Source organism: Aotus nancymaae, unplaced genomic scaffold (assembly GCF_030222135.1).
Source record: "Aotus nancymaae isolate 86718 unplaced genomic scaffold, 86718_ANA_hifiasm-v0.15.2.pri h1tg000106l, whole genome shotgun sequence".
Classification (NCBI taxonomy): domain Eukaryota; kingdom Metazoa; phylum Chordata; class Mammalia; order Primates; family Aotidae; genus Aotus; species Aotus nancymaae.
In genome coordinates, this window is record NW_026988521.1 from 3,059,247 (window position 1) to 3,078,712 (window position 19,466).

Consider the following 19,466-nt stretch of genomic DNA (forward strand, 5'->3'; position numbering starts at 1 on the left):
GCTGGGTGCCCCGGAAGAAGGGCAGGCAGGAAAGGGAGGGGCAGTGAGGTCGGCCTCCTCACCCCACCTCACCCTGCTGCCCCCAGCCCGGCCCAAGACGCCAGGGCATTTGCTGACACCTGAGCCAGGAGGACACGGCCTCATTCCTGGTGTGGCCACTGAGGACGGCGCTGGGAGCAGAAAGTCACGAGCAGGACTGAGTGTGGGATGCGAGGAGACGCACCCGGAGAGGAGGGGTGAGCTCCCTAAACTGGGGGTGTGCAAGTGTGGAGTGGCCTTGGGGGCGTGATCGTTGGAACACCATTATTGAAGTGCTCTTAGGAAGCACCATTTGAAATGTCCAATGACAGCTTAAGTTTTGAGAAGGTCCTGGGTTTTACCCTAAGGGGTATTTTGTTGCAGAGCCTTCCTGGGGCCACAGGGTAGTCTGGGTCCTCTCTCACAGCCATGCATGGCCTCCAGGGGGAGGCTTTGACAACCTCGAATTTGTAATTACGCAAAGCCATGTAATTCCACGTGGGTGGGGGCCCCGCTGCTGGCCCCAGTACAGCAGGGTTTTTGTGGCTTCTGGGCGAGGGTGGGCCTGGAGAGGCTGAAAATGCTCCGGGTGAATCCCCGAGCGGGGACCACTCTGGGCGCTCCGAGGCGGTGCTGACAGATGGCTCTGCTAGCCCTCCCCAGCTCTGCCACCCCCTTCCGCCGGTGCTGAAATTGCTTCTCCTGCATTTGGTCAGGACCTCATGGGCGGGGGAGCCAGGCCTGCAGGTGTGGCAAGCCAAGTGGCTGTGGGAGGATGGTTGGGCTGCCGCCTGTCAGGAGCACTGGAGGAACTGCTCAGGCCTCCTCTGCCCTCCTGCTTTGCCCGGCACCCCCAGACAGCACCCTTGGTAGCTCTGGCCCCCAGGAATTCCCATCCTGAGTCTGAGGGGGCTTGTGTGGACCTCAGACGCTTGGCACCCATAGCATCACTTTAGCTGGAGGCCTGGGTGTGGCTAAGGCTGGGGTGCAGGTATGAATCCAGGGGTAGCAGCAAGAGTGAAGGTACCAGGTCCAGGGTCGGGAGGCCCCCGGGCTGTGCAAGTGGCCAGCTCGGCCTCTCCCAGGAAGATGCTCTTGGCTATGTCTTGCTCATCCCTGGAATTGTCCTCCATCCTTGGCCGCCCTGGAGCCTGTGAGGCGGGCCTGGAACACCACGCCCTCCTGGGGTGCCTTTTCGCCAGGTCTGAAGAATTTTGGAGCAGGGTGGGCCTGGGCTCTTGACCCACCCTGGTGGGCACCTTTTCACAACAGCACTGTGCCCAGGTGGCCTCACTTGTCATCTTAAAGTGGCATCAAACCTCCCATCTGGTGGACAGAATCCCCAGGCCGGCCCTCCAGAGACCAGGTCTGACCACAGCCCCCCTCCCTGTGCCCCACCAGTGGGGGCAGGGAGCCGGTGAAACCCCCATGCCCTTTGCTGACCACACCCACCCACCCTGACACCCCCTTTGCAAGAATAAGTGGCTTGTTGAGGGGCAGCTACTGTGCAGGCTGCTGTCGGCCCTCACACACCCCCAGCCACCTCCTCTAGACGTGGTGCTGCCGCTCGGAGCCTGGGAGGCCCCTAGAGCAGCCGGTTCAGTCCCAAGGGGCCGACCCAGGAGGACAGCTGCCCCCCTCACCCCACCAAGGAGCCTGTCCTAAGGGCCGGGCCGCACTGCAAACCCGCCTAGGGGTCCCCAGCTTTATTTTCAGGGAAGAGATCGGGGGTGGATGCGTGTGTAGGAGTGGATGCATGTGATGTGTGTGCAGGAGTGGATGCGTGTGCAGGAGTGGATGCATGTGTAGGAGTGGATGTGTGTGCAGGGGTGGATGTGTGTGATGTGTGTGCAGGAGTGGATGCGTGTGTTGGAGTGGATGCGTGTGCAGGAGTGGATGCGTGTGATGTGTGTGCAGGAGTGGATGTGTGTGTAGGAGTGGATGTGTGTGCAGGAGTGGATGTGTGTGCAGGAGTGGATGCATGTGTTGGAGTGGATGCGTGTGCAGGAGTGGATGCGTGTGGTGTGTGCAGGAGTGGATGTGTATGTAGGAGTGGATGTGTGTGCAGGAGTGGATGCGTGTGCAGGAGTGGATGCGTGTGATGTGTATGCAGGAGTGGATGTGTGTGCAGGAGTGGATGCGTGTGCAGGAGTGGATGCATGTGGAGTGGATGTGTGTGCAGGAGTGGATGCGTGTGCAGGAGTGGATACTTGTGATGTGTGTGCAGGAGTGGATGTGTGTGTTGGAGTGGATGCGTGTGCAGGAGTGGATGCGTGTGGTGTGTGCAGGAGTGGATGCGTGTGCAGGAGTGGATGTGTGTGCAGGAGTGGATGCGTGTGGTGTGTGCAGGAGTGGATGTGTATGTAGGAGTGGATGTGTGTGCAGGAGTGGATGCGTGTGCAGGAGTGGATGCTTGTGATGTGTGTGCAGGAGTGGATATGTGTGGAGTGGATGTGTGTGCAGGAGTGGATGTGTGTGTTGGAGTGGATGCGTGTGCAGGAGTGGATGTGTGTGGTGTGTGCAGGAGTGGATGTGTATGTAGGAGTCGATGTGTGTGCAGGAGTGGATGTGTGTGCAGGAGTGGATGCATGTGCAGGAGTGGATGCGTGTGGAGTGGATGCGTGTGCAGGAGTGGATGCGTGTGCAGGAGTGGATGTTTGTGATGTGTGTGCAGGAGTGGATATGTGTGGAGTGGATGTGTGTGCAGGAGTGGATGCGTGTGTTGGAGTGGATGCGTGTGCAGGAGTGGATGTGTGTGGTGTGTGCAGGAGTGGATGTGTATGTAGGAGTCGATGTGTGTGCAGGAGTGGATGTGTGTGCAGGAGTGGATGCGTGTGATATGTGTGCAGGAGTGGATGCGTGTGCAGGAGTGGATGTGTGTGGAGTGGATGTGTGTGCAGGAGTGGATGCGTGTGATGTGTGTGCAGGAGTGGATGCGTGTGCAGGCGTGGGTATGTGTGCAGGCGTGTGTTACAGCGTTTACCTTCCAGAGACTTCCTTTTTCCTCTCTCCTTCCTGTGAACTCCTGGTTCCCAGGTGTCCCTGCTTGCTCCACAACATCCTTACCCACCAGAAGGCCCCTGGCTTCACAACGCCACCCGCAGCTGCCCAGTCCTCCACCCATGGGGACCTAGTTGCACTTGCCACTGCTCATGAAACTGGATCACCCAGCTCTTCACTGGCTCACCTGTGGCTACTGCCTCAGTTTACCTGTGCAGTTGCCCCTGGCTATCTGGCTGGGTAGGACTTGGAATTAGAAGCAGGCCCCTCCCTGGGAAACTGTGTCCTAAGGCCAGGAGGTGGCAGCCTCTGCCCTCCTGAGACAGGGATCTGTGAGCAGCCTGGCTCTGTGGCTTGGAGCCTGGGGGGCCCCTGAGCTGTTTGTGAGCACGGCCCCTCCCATCAGGGAGGCACTCAAGAGCTTCCCACCTGTGTCACAGGGAGTGGGGCCTGGAGCCCGAAGAGACCTGTGGGGGCCACACGAGCGCCTGAATTCAGCTCCTCTCTGTCCTTTCCCCTGATTCTGAAATTGTCCCCACAGCGCAGATGCATCGAGGGAGCTGCCTTTGCAGCCTCTCCTGAGCCCAGGGAGGAGAAGGGCAGCTCCCCTTCCCAATCGCCCTAGGCCTAGGTCAGCTTGGGTGGGCCCAAAGGGACTTCTGAACCCCCACTGCCCAGGCAGCCCCCTTTCCCTGGACGCCCCCTGGCCTGTCCCCTGAGAGCCAAGCCCATATTCAAACAGGGCTCTGGGGTCTGGGTACTGCTCTGCTCCCAACCAGGGAGTTTCTGGGCACGGTTGCCTGGGCCTTCCCTCTCAGTGCTGTGGACTGCTGCCCCCGCTGCCCAAACCCAGAGGGCAGTGATGGGCACCCTGTTTTTCCCTGCCTCCATCCTGGGAGCCTAGGCCCTGCCCTCAGTAGAGGCAGAGGAGACCCAGGGATGGCTGCCCCTGCATAGACATGGCTGCCTCCCAGCCAATACCTGCATCACAGATGCCAGGGACAGACTGTAGGCGAGGCATCTCCATCCACATCCACGCTGAGCCACCCACTAGCATGTGAGGCCGGGCACCACCAAGCCTACTGTCCCGCCTGGGCCACCCCAGCCCGGGCTGAGCCTCAGCACCCTGTGGGGGTAGAGCAGTGGGGCAGGGGCAGGAGGTGCCTGGGGTAAAAGCCGGATGTCTTCAGAGTGACCCCCCGGGGCTGGGCAGGGCTGGGGACGGGGGAAAGGCCTGCTGGCAGAAAAGTGCACACCGGACCCTCCTCCTAATGGTCCCCACACTCCCTGTGCAGACGAGGCAGCCTGCAGGGCAGAAGCTTCCAGCCCTATTCCTGGTGGCCAGCATGCTTTATTTAGCCCTTGACGAAGAGAATAGTTCCTGACAAGTGGCTGCAGTGAGCTCCTGGCACCTTTAAAGCTTTGGCGTTGCCTCTCTCAGGAACCTAGAAGTGGACACCCGTCCCCATTCAGGCCAGACCCCGAGGCTCAAGGGTCAAGGCCCAGGCCCATTGCCAGGCTGCCCTCTCTCTGGGACAGGTGCAAGGCCCCTTGGGAGGGGTGTGAAGTTGCAGAGGATCTTTAAGCAGAGTGAGGAATAGGGAGAGAGAAGGCTTTAGGAGGCGGGCTCAGTGTCAGCGTCCGTATGGACAGAATCATGTTCCTGCAGAATTCATAGGCTGAAGCCCTGCCCCCCAATTATATGGCATTAGGAAGTGGACATCTGGGAGGTATCAGGGACAGATGAGGACATGAAGGTCCCTGGTCCCATAGGACACAAACACAGAAGGCGGCCATCTGCAAGCCAGGAAGTGCGCCCTCCCCAAGACTGCAACCAGCGGCACCTTGATATTGGACTCCCAGTTTCCCGAACTGCAAGAAATAAGCACCTGCTGTTTACATGCCCAGCCCTAAGTGCTTCCTAACGGCAGCCAGAGCTAACCGAGACAGCTCCCCGCACTCACCCATCCATTTGTTCATTCATTCGTTCATTCACCTCATGTCTACTGCACGGTTCTGGGTTGGCTCTGGGAAGCAGTGAGTCACACACCGCCCCCGGTGTGGAGTATGGTTAGAGACAGTGTGACAGCGGACTGCAGTGGAGAGGGCAGAGGCCCTGGGAACCCCAGCAGGGCTGGCCAGAAGCACAGGCCCGGTTGAGCTGAGGCTGGCATGGGGCAAACTGGGGAGCCTCGGGGCGCAGGGGTGATAGATGTGGGGGGTTTCAAGGCAGTGAGATGAAGAAGAGAGGTGGGTGGTGCCCCCCCATGCCAGACTTCACCAGCCTCCCAAACCCTGAGTGTTCACCTGTCTGGATGAGACACCGCTGTGAACTTGGGAGTGAAGGCGGTGAGTTTGGGCAGTGCTGGGGGCCATGCAGGTGAAAAGTGGGATGAGTCTAGAGGCTGGGGCCCAGGCAGGAGCCCACAGCCCGCTGGTGGTACTCACATGAGAAGAAGCCTCAGGGGGCGGCTTGGAGTCTGCTGGGCTGTCCCCACACTGACACCCTGGCTGCAGGGCCCGCTGTGTCCTGGTAATGGCTCTCAGGATGGCTGTGTGGCCTACTCAGGGCCATCCCTACAGCCCATGCTCTCTGGATCACCAGTTGCCAGCAGCATCCCCCCCGCTTTGGGGAGAGGCCAAGGACCCCAGGATGGGAGGGAAAATGCAGTGGGGGCTCATCCAGCGCTGCCCAGCCTGAGGGTCCCTCACATGTGGGCTGCACCCCTGCATCTGTGGGGGTGGCCTCTGCTTAGGGTGGTTTCTGGTGAGTTCTGATACGTCAAACACCACCATCAGGACCAGCGCAGACAAAAGAAAAGTGAGCTGATTGGGGTGTCCCAGCTGGGGGCTCACAACCTTGAAGGAGGGCAGGGCACAGCCCAGTGGGGTTGGCCGTGAGGCCCCAGGCCTGTGGCTGAGGTCGCATCTGGCACTGGCAGCGATCGGAACAGGCCGGCCCACGGAGCCCGGTTGCCTTGGCCAGTGGCTCATGGTGCCACAGGAACTGGAGCAATGGGTGGCCTCCCTCATCCAGTGCCTGAGTCGAGGAGGACTGGGTCCTTCCTAGGGGAGGACTCCTGCAAACTTACATTGTTCCTGTTTCCCTCAGTCTCCCCCCAGGCCACAGCCATTTGCTGGGGTGGCCAGTTTGGAAAGGGGGATCATCAGACTCAGAGGGATAACTGGACACTGGCTCGAACCTGCCACCCACTCCTGAGGACACAAACATCCCTTAGATCTAATAGTCAGAGGAGGGGCATGTGGAGGCCAGGTTGCCCAGGGAGTTCTAGCTCAGGTCCAACTCTTGGTGGGTGCAGAGGTCACTTCCCCAGCCTGTGAAGGGTCAGTAAACAGATATGTGGCAGCCAACAGAGTCCCCACGTTTGTCCCCTGACCTGGGGGGTGGGGGCTACTGTGGTGGGAAAGGCCAAGTGGAAGCCACTGGGGTGGGAAAATGGTCAGTCAGAAGCAATCCACAGCCCTGGAGGGACCGCAGAGGTCAGCGCTGTCACTGAGGACTTGGAAGATGCTGGGTGGCGACCCCCACCACAGCCCCATTCCACTTGTCTAAGTGGTTTGTGCAGAAGACAGGGGGGTCCTGGAGAAAGAAGGACAGTGAATTCTGGTGAACTTAACCAGGACTCCAGCTGCAGCTGCTGTTTCAGATGTGACTGCTGATCGCCGGGGGAATCGAAGCAGCCCCAGACACCTGGTGCACAATCACTGATATGGCGGAAGCTTTGATTTTTAAAATAGATTTTATTTTTTTAGAGCAGTTTGAGGTTTACAGAGAAATTGAGCAGATTTGAGAGCTCTCTTAAAGCACCTCTCCCTACACACAGTTTGCCCATCATCAATATCTTGAATTAGTGTTTACTCTTACAATTGATGAGCCAATATTGATCCAGTCATTGATCAGGTTACATGAGGGTTCCCTCCTGGTGTTGTACATTCTATGGGTTTGGGCAAATGCATAAAGGCATGTGTCCACTGTTACAGCGTCACGCAGGATTATTTCACTGCCCTAAAATCCATCTGAGCTCCATTTATTCTTCCCTCCCTCCCCACTAACTCCAGGAAACCACTGATCTTTTCACTGTCTGCCTTTTCCAAAATGTCACATAGTGGGAAGTTATACAATCCGAAAAGGCAGGGAGACTCCTTCAGATAGGCCACTCTCACTTAGCAGCATACACTTACGGTTCCTCCATATCTTTTCACGGCATGATAGTTCATTTCTCTTTATCACTGAATAATATTCCACTGCTTGCATATATGAGAATTTGATTATCCATTCACCTATTGAAGAACTTCCTGGTTGCTTCCAAGTTTTGACAATTATAAATAAAGCTGTGCAAACATTAATGTGAAGGTTCTTGGGTGGACGCACGTTTTTAGCTTATTTGGGTAAACACCTAAGGCTGGATTGTATGGTAAGACTATGTTTGCCTTTGTAAGAAACCACCATTAATTAGGTCATTCCTACGTGGGTCAGGATATCACATCTGAGCTGCCTCCAAGATCCAAAGACACCCATGAGGCACCGTGCTTCCTGGATTGCTGGATTGTATGGTAAGACTACGTTTGCCTTTGTAAGAAACCACCATTAATTAGGCCATTCCTACGTGGGTCAGGATATCACATCTGAGCTGCCTCCAAGATCCAAAGACACCCATGAGGCACTGTGCTTCCTGGATTGCTGGATTGTATGGTAAGACTACATTTGGCTTTGTAAGAAGCCATCAAACTGTCTTCCAAAATGGCCGTCTCCTGTTGCATTTCCACCAGCTATGACAGAGTTCCTGTTGCTCCATGCTCTGGCCACCATTTGATGATGTCAGTGTTTTGGATTTTGGCCATTCTTATAGGCATCTCATTGTTGTTTTAATTTGCAATACTCTAATAGCATGTGATATGAAACCTCTTTCCATGAGCTTATTTGCCATCTGTGTACCTTCTTTGGTGAGGCGTCTGTTCATAACTTTTCCTATTTTTACATTCAGTTGTTTGTTTTTGTTGTTGAGTTTAAGAGTTCTTTGACTACTTTGGAGGCAAGTCCTTTATTAGATATGTGTTTTGCAAAGATTTTCTCCCAGTCTGTGGCTTGTCCTTTCATTCTTTTAACAGTGTCTTTTGCAAAGCAGAGCCCTTTATGTTAATGAAGTCCAGTTTATCAGCCATGATCCAGTGAATGCTTTTGATTCCTTGATACCTCTGAGTAAAGGCCACCAAAACTGGTTGCTTTCAGCTGGCAAGGGCAGCAATACACATGCACTGTCCTGTTCTGGGATGGAGTATATCAGCTCTATGTCATAATCCAGCCCACAGCGACCTTGACCAGCTTTCCCTTCCACAGCCATCGGCTGGCCCATCACACTGATGATGGCAACTGATCTTGGTGCAGAACTTGTGAGCAAATGTGGTGAGCAGAACTGGCATTGACTCAAGGACAACTTGATAACATGGTGTGTGCTGGGAGGTGGGGAATGAATCCCACAAAAATCAGGGGCCTGACCCTTTGATGAAACTGCTGGGGGTCCAGTGGTCTGGGGCATGCTACGATCTACCTCTCATCCTTCCTTCTACCTAAGAGGAAGCACAGTGCCTCATGGGTGTCTTTGGACCTTGGAGGCAGCTCAGTTGTGATATCCTGACCCATGTAGGAATGGCCTAAAATGCTGTCTGCTTTCTGTGAGTCACAGAACAAGAGAAGGCTCTGCCGCAAGTGGAAATGAAAGCTGCTGAGCCACTGGAGCCACGCGACCAGCAGATGCCACAGCATTGGAGGTGTCTGTGGCAGATAAGGATGCTGTGTGGGGGCCGTGGCAGGCTCCTGCAGGTGAAGCCCAGCCCAGGGCCCTTAGGATTTTGGAGTCAAGCTCTGCTATCCTCTGTGGACAACTCTGTGGATTGCGTACAGGCCTCCATAGAGACTGGACACATAACTGCAGGCCACCAAGTCACCATGTGGCCGGAACTGTACATCACGAGTGGGATGTTGCTGGACCCAGCGAACAAGGAGTTGGGCGTGCACAGCTGTGTGCTGTGTTCTGTCAAGTGGAAGCAGCATATACAACCCCGGGCTCAGGCAGGCCCTGAAGGTGCAAGCAAGTTACATGAAAAAGTGGCTCCAGCAACCATGGTCCCGACTCCTGCCATTCTGCGATCCTTCTCCCAGCCAGCACCTGTGGCTTCGTGAGAAGCTCCCTGCAGCTTGATCATTGCGGAAGAACAAGTCCGGTCCCAGCTTACAGATGCTTCTGCGGGACACACACGAATGGCCACAGAGCTCAGCCCCGCTAAGCACCGATGGTGAAGGGAAGTGCTTCCAGCAGGCAGAACTCCGAACAGGGCCTCTGGCTGTTTTCCCTTTGCCTGGAAGGAGAGGTCAGAGCTACCGGTTCCACCCACTTGTGATCAGTTTTGCTCCTAGCTTGGCCAGATAGATGGTCAGGGACTTGGAAGGAACACATTTGGGAAAATGGTACCAGGAGGTGTGGGAAGTGGTGTGTGGTTAGAGCTCTCTGAAGGGCAGAGCGTGAAGGTCCTTGGAGCCCACGTGACGTCTGACAAAGAGCAACCAGCCGAGGAGAACCTCAGCGACCAGGTAGACAAGAGGGCCCTTTCTTCAGCCGCAGTCAGGCTCCTTCCCCAGCCACCCCATCATTGCCAGCAGGACAGGGACTGTGGCAGCAGGGATGGAGGTCACGCATGGGCTTGGCCCAGGGGCTCAACTCACTAAGACCCATTCACTAAGTGCCCGCCTGCAAAAGCAGAGACAGAGACAGGCGTTGGCCTCAGTATCGCGGGGTATCTGCCAGCTTCCAGGCAGAGTGGATGATATGACACAGCCGCCGGCATGGAACGGGCGCCACCGCGCTTTCGTTGGGACAGAGGCTTGCCCTGCAGGGACACTGCATTCTCCTCGGGATAGAGGCTTGCTCTATAGGGGGCTGGACTGGCTCTCCTTGCCCACAGTGCTTTTGCCGAAACCACCTGTGGACTCTGGAGTGCCTCATTCAGCATTCTCACCCTTCTGCTTAAGGAACTCGCCACAGTTAGTGGAGTAGGGCAAAGGCCCCATGCTCGTGACCTTGGAGGTCTTCTGTGATCCCCCTCCCCCCGAAGTAGCTGGTGAACAGGACCGTGGAATGGCCTTCGGGAGACTCATGTGACACCCGCCGAGTGGGGATGCTTTACAGAGCCGGCCGTGTCCTCCAGGAGGTGGTCCAGGCTCTGGAGCAGCTTCTCCTGCAGCCCAGACCTCACAGTTCTGGGAGTCAAGAAGGGGAAGTGGCGATGGTTTCTCTTTCACCCTCTTAAAATTCTACTGGTGACACGTTTGCTCCCGTCCCCACAACTCCAGGTCCTCCTGGTGTAGAAGTCCAAGTGCTCGAGGGAGGAGGGTTTCCTGCAGAGGCACCACCGTGGCTCCACTAGCCTGGAAGGTGAGATTGTACCAGGCCATTTTGGATCCTCACTCTGGAAAATCAACTCAGGTAAAGAAGGCAGTTACCCCGGGCCAGGGAGCTGATCTTATCGTGCGGAGCTGGCTGGCCATGGTTGCACAGGAAGGTGAGGAGGAGCACGTCTGGAATGCGCAGGGTCCCCTGCAGCGCGTCTTCAGGTTCCCATGGCCTGTGATTAAAATCATGGAAAACCATCGCCCCCGATCCAAGCAGGGCCACTCATGGCCCAGGCTCTCCAGGAATGAAGGCTTAGGTCATCCCACCAGGCAAACAGCCACATCGGCTGAGTGCTTGTAGAGGCAAAGGCTACGCGGGAGACGGTGGCAGAAACGCTAGTTCCCGCTGCACAGCCGCCGCAGAAACGAAGCTGACAGTAGTTGTAGGGATTTATTTCTTATTTTGATCCGAGTGTGCTGGGTAGGACCACATTAACCAGTTTCTTCTCCTCTTCCATTCCCTATCACTTCATGTGGTACCACTGTATGAAGTGTACATTCCATAGTATTGACATTTAATTACTTTAAATATCTCAGTGTTTAAATTTTAGGATATCAGGCCGGGAGCGGTGGCTCATGCCTGTAATCCTAGCACTTCCGGAGGTCGGAAAGGTGGATCACCTGAGGTCAGGAGTTCGAGACCAGCCTGGCCAACATGGCGACACCCAGTCTTTACTAAAAATACAAACATTAGCCAAGCATGGTGGGACATGCCTGTAATCCCAGCTACATGGGATGCTGAGGCAGGAGAATCGCTTGAACCCAGGAGGTGGAGGTTGCAACGAGCCGAGTTTGTGCCACTGCACTCCAGCCTGGGCAACATAGACAGACTCTGTCCCAAAAAACAAAAAACAAAAAACAAAATTAGGATATCCAAGGGGAAATGGGATTCAGCTGGAAGGAGAAGGAACACACTGAGAGACGGATCAGGATCAGGGCCCTCCTTTTCTCTAGGGGAGAGGGGAGCACATTTTTCTCACGTTCAGGCTTGGCCGCATCTTGTTAGGTGGAAGAGGGATTTCACTTTGTCTTTATTTGGAAGTTAAGTAGGATTAAAAATTGTGGGTGGGGAATCGAAGGACTCCACGTGTATGAAACGTGCAGAACGTGCACCTCCTGGAGACGGGCAGCGGTCAGTGTTCGCCAGAGGCTGGGGCGAGGGGAGCGCCTGTTAGTGAGTAGGGAGCTGTTTGGGGGTGCTGTGGGTATTCTACGGTCAGACAGTGGTGAGGGTGGCAAGTCTCTGTGAATACCCTAAAAGCCCCTGAACGTATAGTCAAAAGAGTGCATTTTATAGCATGTGAATTATATTTCAATAAAGCTGCGTAAGAAACAGGAGGTGCAGGTGGAAGCCCGTGGGCGGGATTGGCACGGTGTTGCCCTAGCTGAGTGGGACGTGTGTCTTCCAGGACTTGCGGAGCTGCCTGGTTACGGTAGGGTGAGACCCACGTGGCCTGTGCCGGCTTTGGGTGGTGAGGGATGTGGTGGACACCCTCTTTATAAGCCTGGAAGTTTGCTCAAGGCACCAGGGCCCTTGCTGCTGGGCTGTGCACTGCAATAGGCCCAGGCAGCAGCAGCGTCTGCATCCTCCTGAGAGTCTGGGCCCCAGCCGGCTGCCTGCCCTGTTGCCAGGATGGAGGAAGTGGCATCCTGGATTCTGTGTCATTCCTGAGAGTCCTCTGACTCTCAGGAGTCACCAGTGAATTCTATGCTCCTGGGTCTAGCAGGCCCCCGCTGTCCTCGTTCCACCCCTCCAGGCAGGAACGCGAGGGGGTCCTCATGTCTTCCTCCAGTTTCCGTTTGCTGACTGTGTTGCTCTTTCTCAGCCTCTCCCCAACTCTGCCCACTCCCCTAGTGGAGGAAACTGGGCTCCTCCTGCCTTTTCTCTTTTCTCTCCCGCTTCTTATACGGTCCCTCAGTGCCCAGGGGCTGAGCTGCCACAGACTGCAGGGGACCCTCCAGCCCAGCCCTTCCTGTGAGCTCCTCAGCAAGGGTGAGAGGAATCAACAAAATTCTATGGGTCCTGCGGCTCTGTGCTCTAGGGCTCACCCCACCTCTCTTTCATTTGTTAACTTTTTATTTCAAGCCCTGCACTGGAATTTCAATGGTGGCTTTCCATTCCTATGGGGATAATTCCCAGGTACCCCAGACTCCACAGATCCACCCAGGAACCCCGGGTTCCTGCAGCCCTACCCCCCAGGGCCAGCCTCCCTTCTCATCTCAGACAAGAGCCCAGCAGCCACTGGGGCTGACTCCCCACCCCACTCCCACGAGCAGTACTGACGCTTTCTCCAGGACCCTTCTCTTTAGAAACAGTGCGGTACAGTTGACATAACACAAAACTTAACCATTTTCAACTACGGTTCAGTGGCATTAAGCACATTCATGCTGTCATGCAGCTGTCACCACCCTTCATCTCCAGAACTCTCTCGTCTTTCCAAACTGAAACTCTGTTGCCATTAAACACTCACTCCCCATCCGGTCCCCCAGGCCCTGGCACCCGCCATTCACTTTCTGTCTCTACGGATTCGACCACTCTAGGGACCTTCTATCCGTGGAATTACACAGGATTTGTCCTTTTGTGACCGGCTTCTTTCACTGAGCCCAGTGTCCAGATTGGCCCTCAGGTCTGCACCTCTCTCCTGGAGCCCATGCAGGCCGCTGGCACCTGTTGCTTCTCTGCCCACAATAGCCCCCTTGCTGGACTCACAGATCCCACCCCCACCCCATCCAATCTGTCCACACAGTAGGCAGTGTGACCATCTTAAAGCTGGCACTGGCTGCCAGAATGTGTACCTTGCCCAGGCTTCTGTCCCCAAAATCAGTGCCTGAGAAGCTTCAGAATCTAGAGGGAGAAAGAAACAGCCTTGAGGAAAAATCAACAACGTGGTAAATCTCTAAGAACACTGCAGGCTGTGGCTGAGCTGGTGTGCACGTGCACGTGTGTATATGTTGTATGTGTTGTGCATGTGTGTGCACCAGTGTGTGCATGTGTGGGTACACGTGTATGCGTGAGTGGTGTGCTCTCATGTCTGTGCATGCATGCGTGTGTGTGTGTGCACACATGTGTGCACACGTGTGTGTGGTGTTGGGAGCTGCAGCCTGGTGTTGGGAGACAGCTAGAGATGATAGTGACAAGAGCAGCAGGTGGAGGCAGGCTTGTCTTTTCCCGGGTTACCTTGAGGGAGTCATCGCTGGCCCCTTCACCGCGCAATCAGAAGCAATGGCCTGGACAGCGGGGAGCACAGCAGGGCAGAGAGGGGAAGGGGGACGGATGGAAACAGGTGCAGGTCCGCCCGCCGGCTCCAAGCAGTTGCTCCTTTACCCTTCTGCTCTGGTCTCAGGGCTGAAGGTGGCCACACAGGCAGTGGCCTCGATCCAAAACGATTTTTTTTTCCAAGGAGTTAATGGCAAATTTCACACAAGGTGCCTGGCTAGCAGCAACGGTAAGAGGAATCGACAAAATTCTGTAGGTCCCGGGCTCCGTCCAGGTCACCTCACCTCTCCTTCATTTGTTAGCTTTTTGTTCCGATATCATTTCTGACGTACAGAAAGGTTTTGCGAGTAGCACAAAAGACTCCCATATCTCTGCCTATTCTCCAACTGCGAGGACCCTGCCACCATCGCTTTGCCACCCGCTTCCTATTAACCGACCTTCTTACATGCGGGGCCCCTCTAAAACAGCTGTTCCGGTCCTTGTCCGTCCACAGCAGCCCCCTGGACTTTCTGCACCTGCCTCCGCCCCCTGGTTTTTCTCCTGGTTCTGGGTCACATTTTCCTGTTCCTCTGAATGCCCGGCCAGATTTTTCTTGCGAACATCACATGGTCAGGTGCCAGATTTGGTTGTATTCCTTTAACGGGTGTTGGATTTTGTTCTGGCATCATGAATTCCTGATACCCACGTGATCTTCGGAGCTTTGCTTCTAAGCTTCGTAGGGTAAATCCAGAGCTGCCTTGAGTCCAGGGTTGGTTCAGAATCAGCACTCGAGAGAGGCTCTCCTGAGGACCCTTCGTGACATCCTAAGTATTACACACTTTGGTGGGAACACACGCTGTCTCCAGACCTGTGTGAGCTGAGCTACGGGGCTTCCTTCTCCAGCCTCAGATGGTTTCTCTTCATGCATGAATCCATATTCAGCCATAGACCTGAGGGTCTCTGCAGATCCCTGGAGTTCTCTGTTTCTCTATATATCTCTGTCTCTCTGTCTTTCTCTTTCTCTCTCTTCTTCCCTTTCTCTATCTCTCCCTATTTCTCTCCCTCTCTGTACCCCCGTTTCTCCCTATCTCTTCCTCCCTCTCTTCCCCCCGCCACTTTCTCTCTCTCCCTCTCTGTATATTTCTGCCTTTGTCTCTCTTTTCCTCTTTCTTTTTCCCCCACCCCCTCTTCAAAGATCTGCCCTGAAAATTCTAGTTGCCTCATCTTCCCTGAGCTCTGACCTCTGTCTCTTCACCTCAGTGAGACCCAGGGCTCAGCCTGGAGACTCTCGGTCACCCGGAAGATCACCGGGTTCCCCCGGCTGGTTTCACGTCCTTCAGAGATTACCCACTTGGCGTCACCCAGCGTTGGAGAACTTGCTTCACACGCTGTATTACTGCATCCTGGTTGCTGGCTGTGTGCAGTGAAGGACCCATACGGTCCTAACTGCTCCATCACGGCCCAGAGAGGGCAACGTGAGCTTGGAGCACCGTTAAAGTTGTAGCTAGCAGGTTTCTACAATGTCAACTTGATGTTCTGTGCTTTGTAATTTCTATTTTGTGGGGAGGAACTTGATGCTACGTAACTTCCTGTTGCGTCTTAGACTTTTGCTCACTGGTTTTAACACCGATTGAGGAATCCCATCCTTCCTTCAATGTGTATTAGTTGGGAGGGGAGGGGAGGGATAAATATGTTTTAAGTACTGAAGGAAAGGGGAAGGGAAGGGAAGAGGAATGTTCCATGGCCTGGGATGGCCCAGCCGGGGCCAGACTCTGGGTCCTCCCCCGACGCACTGCCAGGCGGGGTCACTGTCACCTCAGAAGGAGCTTGAACTCGTGGGCACACATGCGAGAACGGAGAGGCAGCAATCTGATAACTGTATTGCATACAAAGAAAAACTGCTGAAAATACGGACTGTGAGGCTGAAGCAATCCTGGTAGAAACTTAAAAACATGGCCGGGTGCAACGATTCATGCCTGTACTCCCAGCATTTTGGGAGGCTGAGGTGAGTGCATCACTTGAGCCAAGGAGTTCAAGACCAGCCTGGGTAACATGGCAAGATTCCACCTGTTCCAAATGTACAAACATTGGCCGGTCCTGGTGGTTTGTGCCTGTTGTCCCAGCTACTTGGGAGGCTGAGGCGGGAGGATTGCTTGAGTCCAGCAGGTTGAGGCTGGCTGAGCCCTGAATTGTGCCACTGCACTCCAGCCTTGAAAAAAAACCCTCAAAAATGTAAGGGACGGTGCTGGTACACTATGAAACAGGATGAGAAGGCAGATAAAAGGAGCTGGGGAAAATACTTGGTATGAAGAATATACCAGTTCAGCAGTGAATGAGGCAAGTAATAGCATGCGTGCTGCTAAGAAATGAGTGAGATGACATATCAGGTGGCAGAATTGTTCTAGAAGGTTCAGGAGCAATAGTGAGATAAAAACATTAAAAGGGAAGCCAAGACGTGGGGAGAAAAGGAGAAATTAGTGGATTGGCTACGAGGAGTCCCAGAAGGCAGAGGAAAAGAGGGGGGAGGTATTCAAAGAAATAATGAAAATAAATATCCCAGAATTAAAAAACAGACGCAAGGGCTCTCAACAGGCCAACGAGGACAGATAAGAAAGAACCCACATGCATTACAGTGAAATTTTAAAATATCAAAGTCCTAAATCATCCCATAGAAAATCAGCAGAATTGCCTGAAAGAGCAAGAAAGAATCACATCATTTGTCTCAAGAATGATCTGGATGTCAGAAGACAAAGGAATAAAATTTCAAAGGCATGGGAGATAACTTTGTATACAGGATTTTACGGGCATGATTATTGTTTAAATGCATCGGTGAGATGAAGATACTCTTAGGCATGCCAAGCCTCAGATAATATTAGGAATATTTGCCACAGAAACACTCATTTTGCAAAGGCTCAGACCTGACTGATCTACTCACAGACTTCCACACTTCAATCTTGGTGTCAGAGTAAGGTCATGGAGCATGCCCCACACCCCAGCTAAGATGCGGATTGGGGTTGCACTGGATCCTTAATTCATGTAGGGAAGTGTGACATCTTTGCAATATTAAGCCATCCCCATATGAAGTGTCTGCCTGTGTACTCTGAATAAACCTACCAAGATCCTCAGTTGAGTATAGCATTTCCACAGTGACGTCTGGCATACGTCTGTTATGTGTCAACTTTGAAAAGAACAAAAAGAGAGGAATTTGCTCTGTCTGATATTAAGACATATGATGAAGCCTGATATGAAAATCCCATGGGATTGGCACAAGAGCAAAGTTAGACCAAAGACAGAGGGTAGAGAGTTTGGAGGCAGACTCCTGTATACACATATTCCATGCTTACAACTGTCCATTTAGGCAGGGTGCAGTGGCTCACATGCCTGTAATGACAGTGCTTTGGGAGGCCGAGGCAGGAGGATAGCTTGAGGCCAGGAGTTTGAGGCCACAGAGAGCTATAATCATACCACTGCACTCCAGCCTGGGCAACACAGTGAGATTCTGTCTCTGAACATATTATATGTATGTATTATGTGTATTATATATGTATATGTATTATATACAGATATACATACATTCATGACTGCCCTTCTGTGAAAGAAAAAACAATAAACAAAAATATTTCCACCACTTTTAATGTGAAAAATCATGATATGCTCCATGCCAACCTGATACCTCTCAGATTTTCACAAGTAAAATGTCAATTGAAGAATGAAAATAAATTTGTATGAGGAATTAAGAATTACAGATCTTAAAATCAGTTTTCCAATTTCTACAAAGAAGGCTTCTGTATTTTGATTGGAATTGTGTTGAATTCATAGATTAATTTGAGGAAAATTGACATCTTAATACTGAATTTTCCAATCCACGAACACGACATATCTCTCCATTTAGTGAAGCCTTCTTTAACGTCTCTCAGCAATGTTTTCGAGTTTTTTGAGTTTTTTGTGTACAGGTTTGCACATATTTTGCCATATTTATAGCTGAATACTTAATACTTTGTTTTTGCAAATGGTATTTTTAGTTCAATTTCCAATTGTTCTTTGCTATTATATGCAAATACAATTGATTGTCTAGATTGATCTTGTATGCTGCAACCTTGCTAAACTCACTTTAATTAGTGTAGTGTTTTTGCAGATTTGGTCAAGTTTTCTTCACAGCTGATCATTTTCTGTGAATGAAGATAGTTTTACTCTTTCCAAATTGGAAACCTTTTGTTCCTTTTTCTTGCTTTGTTCTACTGACTAAAACCTCTAGGACATTGTTAAATACAAATTATGAGGATGCCTTTGTCTTGCCTATGGTTTTAGGGCGAAAGCAACCAGTCTTGTACCAGTAACTTTGATGTCCTTCACAGGCTGAGAAAATGTCCTTCTATTCCTAGTTTGCTGAGATTTAAAAAATCAGGAATGGCCATTGGATTTTGTCATGCTTTTTCTATGTCTATTGATATTATAATATGATTTTTCTTTTTAAATGTAATATGGTCAATACACTGAGTTGATTTTTTTGAATGTTAAACCAACCTTGCATTCCTTGAATAGCACTTGTATATGGTTGGGTTTGATTAGGTAAACTTTTCTTTAGAATTCTTGCATCTATGTTCATGAGGAATATCAGCCTGTAGTTTCTCCTTGCGTTTTGACTGTCTGGCTTTGGTATCAGGGTCATGCTGGTCTTATAGAACGAATTTAAAAGTATTCCATCTTTTTCAATTTTTATGGATTTATTTATGTAGATTTGGTTTTATTTCTTCCTTAAATATTTGATCGAATTCACTAGTGATGTCATATAGGCCTGGAGTTTTCTGGATGTTACCTACATGTTTAATTTACTGAATAAATATGGTGCTATTCTGGTTATCTAATTCTTCTTAAGTGTTATTAGCTTGTGTCTTACAAAGATTTTGTCTATTTCATCTAAGTTGATAAATTTATTGATGTAAAGTTGTTCCTAATATTCTTTTATAATACTTTTAATATCTGTAGGATCTGTAATGATGACATCTCATTCATGATATCGGCAAATAACATCTTTTTCCTTTTCCTCCCGACCAGTCTGGCTTTTATTGATTTTATTGACCTCTCAATGAACTGGTGTTTTGTTTCACTAATAGATCTATTGTTTTCTGTTTTTAGTTTCACTGATTCTACTCTGATTCTTATTTTTGCACTTACATTGGATTTGTTTTTCTAGTTTCAAAGGAAGCTGTGGTTGTTGATTTCAAGCCTTTATTCTATTCTAATATAGAATATATGTTTAGCTGCCTAAATCTTCTTCTAAGTACTGAATTGCATACATTTTGAAATGCTGTGTTTTCATTTTTACTTGGTTTAAAATAGTTTCCAATTTCTCTTTTATTTGTTAAACCATGGGTTATTTAGATCTATTTTATTTATTTCCAAATATTGGGCATTTTTCATATATCTCTGTTATTAGTCAAATTTAACTTCATTATGGTCAGATAATATATTTTGTATGACTTGAATTCTCTTTTACATTTTTCAAGACTTGTTTTATGGCCCATAAGTCAGTTTATGTTAGTAAATATTTCACGTGCACTTAAAAAAATTGTGTATTTTGCTGTTAACAGGTGGGATTTTCTATTAATGTCAATTAGGTTAACAAAGTTGATAGTGTTATTTACCTTTTCTATATTTTTTCTGATGTTCTGTCTATTTATTCTATCAAGTACAAGTATCTAGAAGAGAGTGTTGAAGACTCTGACTATAATTATGGGTTAATCTATTTCTCCTTGCAGGTCTATCAGCTTTTGCTCTGTTCAT

The 19,466-nt window shown here is 51.4% G+C and overlaps 1 protein-coding gene across 1 annotated transcript; it reads left to right on the forward strand.

Moving 5' to 3' along the window:
* Positions 1-62: 62 nt before the first annotated feature.
* On the forward strand, positions 63-3,756 carry CUNH11orf21 (chromosome unknown C11orf21 homolog). The gene is given in 6 exon segments (XM_012456177.3): positions 63-1,220; positions 1,291-1,384; positions 3,092-3,174; positions 3,176-3,258; positions 3,261-3,287; positions 3,290-3,756. Coding segments are annotated over 6 exon segments (546 nt in total). The 5' UTR covers positions 63-1,011; the 3' UTR covers positions 3,340-3,756.
* The last annotated feature ends 15,710 nt before the right edge of the window (positions 3,757-19,466 follow it).